Consider the following 8,950-nt stretch of genomic DNA (forward strand, 5'->3'; position numbering starts at 1 on the left):
TGTCCCAGCAAGTCCCAAAACACCTCCCTCCTCTCCCAATGCGCAAAGGAACCGCGCATCCACAGTACACGTTGCCATTTAAAGGCCAGCGCTCCTCTTGCTGTGCAAACCGCCGACGCGTCTCCAACCGACGCCGTGCGCTCAGTTCCGTGTTCCGCGCATTCCGCTCTGCGCTTCACCTTTTAATTACAGGGCCTCCCGCGGGACTCGGGAGCGGCTTTCCGTGACCTCAGGGTGCGCCCCGACCGGCTGCCACGCACAAGAGCCGCGCGACAAGCGAGCGCGCGTGCGTGCGCGCATAGGTGGGATCAGGAACAATGGGTGTGTAGCGACGGAAGAGACACGCGCACAAAAAACACAACTTACCAAAAGAAGAAGCTCTCTCAGACGCTTCATCGGATCGTAACATCAATCAGGATGTCCAAGCGAATCAGGCCCGGTTATTACCGCCAGGACGTCAACAAAACTTCATGGGAAGTACCGGAGCGGTACCGGGAGCTGAAGCAGGTGGGGACCGGGGCGTACGGGACGGTGTGGTAAGTGGATTCCCAGAATAATATAAATGCTGCTCCCGCGGCGGGTTTATTATCGCGGGTGGGTGGAGGGGGAGGTGGAGAATGCGACGGAACAGATGGTGCCGTCCTACGGGCCAAACAAAAGAAAAAGTAGCGCGAGCGCACGCTGCTTCACTTCCTCATATGATGGGGGGCCACGCAGACACGCGCAGCCGCGGCGTCGCCTCCCCGCGGTCCTCCATTGGGGCGCGTGGCTGCGATGATTGCGCGTGTGTCTGTGGGTGTGGAGCGCGTGCTCGTGAAAAGAAAGTGACGCGCTCACGCAAAAAGTTTACACATGACACAGAACAACGGAGCCTTTTCGAAGGAACCTCGTTCGTCGCGCAGCACGCGCTCGCTGTGTGTGCCTGCCTGCGTACGTGCGTGCGTGTAAACACGGGGTTTTGGGGTGGGGGGGGGTTAAACACCGGTTTGGGCTTCTGGTTGAACATTCCTGATCTCAGAAGAAAAGGCAAGAGAGGTTCCCCAACATGCTTTATCCCCCCCTCTCCTCAGCTCTGCGGTGGACTCCAGAACGGGAACCAAAGTAGCGATCAAGAAGCTGTACAGACCTTTCCAGTCGGAGCTGTTCGCCAAGCGGGCCTACAGGGAGCTGAGGCTTCTCAAACATATGAAACATGAAAATGTGAGAGTCTGCGTGATCAGCTGTCCATTGTGTGGGGGGGGGGTTCCAGGCCCCCCATATTTCTCATCACATCAGCGCATTTGCCTTTCTGACCAATGTAATGTGACCAGAAGGGTTTCTGTCTGGCGCAGGTGATCGGCCTCTTTGACGTCTTCACCGCTGACCTCTCTCTGGACAAGTTCCATGATTTGTAAGTGCTCTTTGTGCTCTTGCCGCTGCAGCAGGGCAGCGTTCGTCCGTCTGTAACGTCTCTCCTTCGTTTGTTTGTGAGCGTGCAGCTTTTCTCAATCATTTCTAACCGGCCTCCCGTTGGGTGTTTCCCACTCAACGCGTCTCTTTCTCCCCTCAAGTTACCTGGTGATGCCGTTCATGGGGACGGATCTGGGGAGGCTGATGAAGCTTCAGAGGCTGTCCGAAGATAAAATCCAGTATCTGGTTTACCAGATGCTGAAAGGGCTCAAGGTGGAGCACTCTCTCCGTCGGTTGTTGATTTTTTTTGCACAATTTATTACTTTACAACGTTAGCTCATTTGTTCTGTTGATTAAATCCTGGTCGTATTCTTTTATTGCAGTATATTCATTCATCTGGTATCATTCACAGGGTACGTAGTTAGTTATATTTCTACCATGTACCTGAGATAAATATGACGTTCAAACATTTTTAAATAAAGCTGGTGCTTCCTGTTGACAAACCCTTCCCAGTGCATCACGGTGACTGTGGTTTTAGTTTCCTTCTGCCGCTCCGTCACAGACTCGCAGTCATAGTTGCTCTTTTCACATGGACATTTGTAGGACCTCAAACCAGGAAATCTCGCCATCAACCAAGACTGTGAGCTCAAGGTACAGTTGGACACATCTTGAAAACCTCAACACCCCCGTCACGTGTTTAACGACGTTGCTTCGTCATTGCTTTTTTGTTGCATTCTCTCTCAGATCTTGGACTTTGGTTTGGCGCGGCAGGCAGACAGCGAGATGACGGGGTACGTGGTGACTCGCTGGTACCGAGCCCCAGAGGTCATCCTGAGCTGGATGCACTACACGCAGACTGGTAATAAAGAGCTAATTAAGTGAAGAAAAAGCCTGACTGCTTTTAACAACGTGTGGTTATGTTCGCTGCTGCCCATCAGCGCCGCATTAGTTGTTTTAGTGTTCTCGCCGGCCCTCAGATCTTCTGCTTCTTTACAGACCTTTACATCCTCTCAGTTGTGTTGCTCTGTTTCTTTCTATTTAATGATTTATTGTGCGTCTTGTTGCAGTGCATTGTAGTCTAACAAGGCCACATTGGTACTTTTTCCTCTTTTTAAACAATTCTATTTAATTGTAAATAGAAAAATACTAAGGAATACTGAGGAAAGCTACACAAATGTGTTTTTTTTAAGTGGTTAGATGTGGTGTTAAAAAATGTGTAATTGGATTCGGACGGTGATGTTACGTATTATCCACTAGGTGGCGATCTCAACACTTTAATATGTAACGTGCTTTTTCTGGGGAATCTTTAGTCGCTGATCAGTGACCCACAGTGTCTTGTTATTGTATCTTGCTTAAGATTCAAACAAAACATGTTAAAAGTGTTGTTTTCTGCTCGTTTCTCAGTGGACATTTGGTCTGTGGGCTGTATCATGGCGGAGATGGTGCAAGGAAGACCCCTTTTTAAAGGCAGCGACCGTATCCTTTGACCTCCCCGACCCCTCTCCACTGACATTTTTTTTTGGAGGATCAAAACGTTGCTTGACGTTTTCCAATCATCTGAAATTATTATCTTTTTGTATGTGACTTTTCTCGTTTGACCCTTGACAGCAGTTCTTAAGACCTAAATCAGCTGACGGAGATCATGAAGGTCACAGGAACCCCGACTCAGGAGTTTGCAGCAAAACTAGTATCTGACGATGTGAGTTGTGGGCATGCAACTCATACAGAAAATTAGGAATACACTCCTTTATCTTTAACATATCACCCCCACCCCCCCACATCTAAAGAATTTTAGGAATTGGAATTCCAATCGAGAGAAAATCTGCGTTTGTGCTGCATTCAATGTACTCACTCCTTTTCTCAGGCCAGAGGCTATGTCAAGAGCCTCCCGAAAGTGGAGAAAAAAGACCTCCACAGTGTGTTTTCCACAACTAATCCACAAGGTGAGATGGTGCTCAGACTCGCCGATTGATCGCATTTATCCGTTTGACAGTCGCACCGAGAGATTTCAATTCCCCCGTTTCCACTCTTTCGTCAGCCGTGGCCGTGCTGGAGCGCATGTTGCTGCTGGATCCGGAGAGCAGGGTGAGCGCTGAGGAGGCGCTCATGCTGCCCTACTTCACTGAGTTCAGAGAACCGGAGGAGGAGACGGTACCGCAGCAGTACGACCACTCGTTAGACAACACGGACCAGTCCTTGGCCCAGTGGAAACGTAAGCAGGAGCCACGTTGATCCCGGTGGAAGGAAGCAAAATAAATGGAGAACGGAGCTGAAGTGAGCTTTTGCGTTTTAATGATCAGTGCTGTGCTTCTTTCTTCAGGTCACACCTTCACAGAGATCTTGACCTTCAAACCAGTGGTGCCAGACTCCAAGGAAACTGCGCTGTAAGACAGACTGTGTCCGTGGAGCAGCGGACCAGAACAAACTGTCATGTCTTTTTCTAAATCTTGACCTGGGAGAGAACTCTATGCGCTCACAATTCAATTCTTCAATCCAATTGATTTTATTTCATATTGCCTAAAATCACTCATTTGCCTCAAGAGGGCTTTAAAGTCTGTACACAGAAAAAAAAAGGAACCTTCGGAAGACAGAGGAAGGATTCCTCTCCCGGGATTGATGGACTGCAAAGGACGTCACGTGTACGGAATGAACGACATAAAAGATGTGCAGTATGTTCAATTCATACGACGGGTGATTCAAATATTGAGAGTAGTAAGCCGAGTGCAATGACAACCGCCATCAAATATACAACCGCCATCAGATACAACCGCCATCAGATACAACCGCCATCAGATACAACCGCCATCAGATACAACCGCCATCAGATACAACCGCCATCAGATACAACCACCATCAGATACAACCACTATCCACAGAAACCAAGCCGTCACGTCTTGGGTTCGACATTCAAAATCATATTGGTCCTGTAGCTTTCTTCCTGAGTTTAGCATCAGACCGTCCCACCTTGTCCTGCAGTGTACTGAGGACAATAGTTCAGTTGCTGTGAGTCAAGTATTAATATTAATCAATAAGCAAATAGGTAACCAAGGAATTAGTGGGTATATTACTTGAGTCACTTGGTTCAGTTTCCCTTCAGTGGTACATATCTTTTTTCCTTGTCGTATGTTGTTTTGTGAAGTAGCGTTCCCTTATCTAAGTACCGGTCCTTGAAAAGGACATTCAATTTGCATGAATGGGACGTCCTTGTGTGTGTGTGTGTGTGTGTGTGTGAGGGGGGGGGGGGCAGGGGTTACTTATTTACATGCCTGCTCTGACCTTATTCATCCTAGTGGCCTTAAGATAACAACAAAATGAAGAAACTGCCCAGCTGCTGATTGTGTGAAATCCATACCGGCAGGTTATGAAACCAACATTCACATTATAGTCACCTGCCAAAACCAGACGTACAACCGATTACATTGTTTTTTGAAACAAAGCAAGTGGCAGACAACACATTGTCTATGTTGTCCGTGGGTGTCGATTTGTACGTTGATTGGTGACTTGACGTAAACAACACTCATGTGTTTTTATCATTAAAGAGTCTCCAATTATGTCTTGTTTTTTTTTCATTTATTCCATCATTATTCCATCATCATCATCAACTGTCAAACCTTGGATTTTAACTTTAGTTTGCAAGCCGAGGGTGCATTAGAATCAGAAGTCTTGGGGTCGTCGTTGCGCAGGGGTTAGAGAAGGTGTGCTGGGAAGCACAAGATTGGTGGTTCAAGTCCCGGCTGCCCCATGTTCCATGTCGAAGTGTCCCTGCGCAAGACACCTAACCCCTAATTGCTCCACGGGCAAAAATGTGAAAAAGCCATGGGTTTAAAGTGTAACGTAAGTCGCTTTGAAGCGTCTGCTAAATGACCTGTAATGTAATGTAATGTAATGTAATGTAATGTAATGTAAAAGTCTTCCCATATAAATGACAATAATCCATCTGGTAATAGATGAGGCCATTTTGGGACGCTCCGCCTGACGAACACCATCACCAGGTGGCAGCAGGCACCAGGTACACAAACCAGTCACACAAACCAGTCATGACCAGGCTGCATCAGGTGGGTCAGTCTGCCACCTGACGTACCGACTCAACTATGTTGATAGAAATCAGGCTGCATATGGGAAACATTTACGATGAATCTGTGTTGACGCCACCAGCATATAAACATTTTTTTGATATCCAACTAAATACGTCTGGATTTAGTTGTCTGGAATCGCACAACATTTGGTGCAAAATGTTTGTGGCTCTTGCACAATATGTTCTAACTTTAGTGACCCCTGGATTTCTGATCTTTAACGCCATCATCGGGGGTCAACTTTTAATGACGTTCCCATGATCGACAGTGCGTTTACATCACCACGTCAGCGCTGTCAATGAACAATGAATGAACTACACTCCCTCGGCCTGTTATTCTCCCTATAGCAGATTAAACGAAGCCACATTAGTTGTTGCAGTGATTTATTGTGTTTCAGTTAACACTGACAACCTTTTTTTTCTTCTTGATACGATTAATGACTTTGAGTATCAAGCGTTTACACATTCTTTCATAACGCCTGTTTGCTGTTATTCAGAACATTCCTCCACATGCCCTCCCTCGCCGGGTGTTGAATTTAACAAGCTCGTCTTGGGTGACCTCCGGGCCCTTGACTCCCGAGGGTGACTCTCCCCGAGGACAAGCCTCCTCCGAACCCCGGGTGCACGTTGTGTGTCCTCCTCGTGACACACACGCACACAGTTGACGAGTTCAACCGTCCCCGCCTCGATTGTTGACCGCGCCGCTTATTTTCCCGAGCACGTTTGATTCAAGGGCCGCGTTCATTGTTGGATACACACACCCGTAAACTTTGGACTGACGCCGGCTCAGGAGGGAGGACGAGTGGAATGGCAGCGGTGCTCAAACACGCTGATGTGACCGAGGTCACCGCTATCCAAGCGGAATGTCTGTTATAAATGTGTTTACTGTGTGTGTCGGGGGAGGGGAGGGGGCACAGTGCTGGGAATCTCACCGTGGTGATGAGAGGGTCGGCCATTTGTTGAGATTCTCGGATCATCTCGGTTCATGCGTGTGAAAAATAGAACGTGTGTTTATCAGTGAGCTTGGAATGTTTTCAGTTTGAATCATTTTCCTCAAAGTAGGAGCTGCGGCACGGTGATTCGATAAAAAACGCTCCCCCCCTGGATTTTCCGTCCATCAGTTTCTAATTGAAATGAAACACACTGACACAGCAGTGACAGTGAGTGTTTCTTCTCCAAATAATTCGGGCTGTCGTGTCCTTGCTGGAGACAAATTATTTTGAGTTGCAGCAGGAGTGAAACTAAAAATCCTTCAACGCTCCCAATGTCCTTGTCTGTGATTGTTTCTGGGGCTTTGCACAGATTCATGCTTTTACATTTCAGGGTATTCCCGTACATGATGTTCACCATGTGACTGTCTGCTTGGTTCCAGATGTCGGTCTGGATCTCCGCTGCTGCTCTGTTGCAAGTTGGCAGAGGTCTGCGTTTATTCACACATGGCTGCAAATGGCCTTTTCCACATTCAAAAGAGAGCAAACGCTGCTCCATCATTTCTTAATTAGGCATGTTTACATGTTTGATAGTTGCTGTTGGCTTGGGAGGGGGGGGGGATAAAGCTTTCCGGCTCCAGTATTCTTTGTTTGTTTGTTTGTGTGGCTCGGTAGGATGGTGCATCTGTGCGGAGGTCAAGCGGTCCCAGCCAACGTGGATCAAGCAGGCCCGACATTCTGTAGCTGAGGGGCTCTCAGCCTAACTCGCTCCCCCTCCTCCTCTCGAACCCTCCCCTCTCCTCACCCACGCGTCTCTGATCTCGGGGAGATTGTATACAGAAGCACACGTGTCTGTGAGATGCTTCAGCAGGAGAGCGGGACCCCGGGGAAAACGATGGAGAGGAAATTACACACAGGCGCACATGGAGAAGTGTGTTTGGGGGGGGGGGGGGATACGGTGGGGTATGAACAGGAAGGGAATTGGGAGGTTTAGGAAGTGAAGGGTTTGATCGTGTTTTGAGTAGAAACAAGAAATGGTTTCATCTTGCTGTGTTCAGGTGCTGCTGGGAAGCTTCTACATCGCGGATTTTTCACGTTTTTCTTGAGTGAGAAAAGATTTACTCGATTATTTCACGTGACATCTTGACAGCTTTTTGTGTGCTGGATTCAATGCTAGAAATAATTAGCTAACAAAATATGATCAAGTTTATCAAAAACCTGCAGATCTTTTTCTCTTGTCTCCAGGGGGAGAGGTTGCTTAAAGCTTCTTACTGTTATACATTAAGGTAAATCCGAAGAGTTTACCCACATTTAGAGCATCTCCGCCCTACTCTCTTCTTTATTTTTTCAGCCTGACATTGAAACAATCAAAAGCGACAGTTGAAAGTAAGGGGAGGGAGGGGGGGTAAATATAAAATACTTACAAAAGAAGTCGGTCAACGTAACGCATGCAGAAGCTGAAAAAAAAAACTGTATCAGAACTCCCACGGGAGTTTCTCGGACATGTTGTATAACCCACTGCTCCGCTGTCAATCTGTTTTTATCGGATTCCTCTTTGTTCTTTAACGTTGGTCCTATATGAGGGAAAAGCAGAGGCCCAGCAGATGTTCACGTGTGCGTCCTCTCCACGTTCTGTAGGTGAGCCCAACGAAAGCTGCACTAGATGTTAAAGTCTGAGCAGATTCAACCTCAGACGATGAAGCACGATGGATTTGTGGTGACCTCAGCGGTGACTTCATCCGGGTCCACAGCTTCCCCATAAACCAGGACGAGGCCCCGGACTGAATCATGGGTAGGACCTGACTCTGAGGTTAGAGGTCACAGTATTTCACAAAGCCGGTGTTTCCCTTTTTGTATTAAAGGAGAGCTGCCTCCTGTGGCTTGGTCCAGGTTGGAGGGAACCTGAAACATCATCCAGAGGGAGGAAGAAGTGAATGGAAGCCAGATTAGAAAAATCAACAGGCTTTTGCATGAAAGTTCCGACCCTGTGACCTTTATATAAGGGAGTGTTACAGTACACCTCACACCCAACGTCATCCAGATTTTCAATTACTTTGTAAATGCCAGACAGCTTCTATTGTCTATTGTCCATCTCTATTGGCCTGTGCTAATGAAATAATAAACCTCTTTCCACCAGCCTCTCACATGAAGGAAGTGGAACACAGGATAAAAAATAAACAGGCATTTATCGCACAACGTTGGACGAAAATACACCCAGACGTCAAAGCCCTTAAAGTCTGTCATTCAGTGTGAGCGTTTGTCTCCCCAGCTTGATGCATTTAGGGGCTGATGATTGCTTTCAGGTCTTTACGGAGCGCAACGAAATAGAAACCGTCGCATTCCCGCCCCCCAACCAAAACCCATCCTTGCTGAATTAAGGAAACTCTCGCGGACCCTCGTGCATCAGCGGTATGTGGCAGAGTCGATCCTTTCTGTTCAGCAAACGATGGTCTACCTGGTGGTGGGTGCTCTCTTGTTGGGAGGGGCAGACAGGTGAGAGGGAAAGGTGTGTGTGGGGTTACAAACTGACAGGGTGTTAGTCAGGAATGCAGGGCGGTGA

At 47.7% G+C, this 8,950-nt stretch overlaps 1 protein-coding gene across 1 annotated transcript; it reads left to right on the top strand.

Annotated features, from left to right (window-relative positions):
* Positions 1-37: 37 nt before the first annotated feature.
* LOC120812710 (mitogen-activated protein kinase 12-like) lies at positions 38-4,940 on the top strand. Its single transcript, XM_040168881.2, has 12 exons — positions 38-536; positions 1,071-1,200; positions 1,332-1,390; positions 1,551-1,662; positions 1,773-1,802; positions 1,993-2,040; positions 2,134-2,248; positions 2,794-2,865; positions 3,009-3,088; positions 3,254-3,332; positions 3,428-3,601; positions 3,710-4,940. The coding sequence occupies exons 1-12, from the start codon at positions 418-420 to the stop codon at positions 3,775-3,777; spliced, it is 1,086 nt and encodes a 361-aa protein (XP_040024815.1). The 5' UTR covers positions 38-417; the 3' UTR covers positions 3,778-4,940.
* The last annotated feature ends 4,010 nt before the right edge of the window (positions 4,941-8,950 follow it).

Source organism: Gasterosteus aculeatus, chromosome Y, assembly GCF_964276395.1.
Source record: "Gasterosteus aculeatus chromosome Y, fGasAcu3.hap1.1, whole genome shotgun sequence".
Lineage (NCBI taxonomy): Eukaryota > Metazoa > Chordata > Actinopteri > Perciformes > Gasterosteidae > Gasterosteus > Gasterosteus aculeatus.

Coding starts and splice junctions, on each gene's coding strand:
- LOC120812710 (XM_040168881.2), top strand. CDS start 418: ATGTCCAAGCGAATCAGGCCCGGTTATTACCGCCAGGACGTCAACAAA. Junction 1,201..1,331: donor AACATATGAAACATGAAAAT/GTGAGAGTCTGC, acceptor TGTCTGGCGCAG/GTGATCGGCCTCTTTGACGT. Junction 3,333..3,427: donor TTCCACAACTAATCCACAAG/GTGAGATGGTGC, acceptor CTCTTTCGTCAG/CCGTGGCCGTGCTGGAGCGC.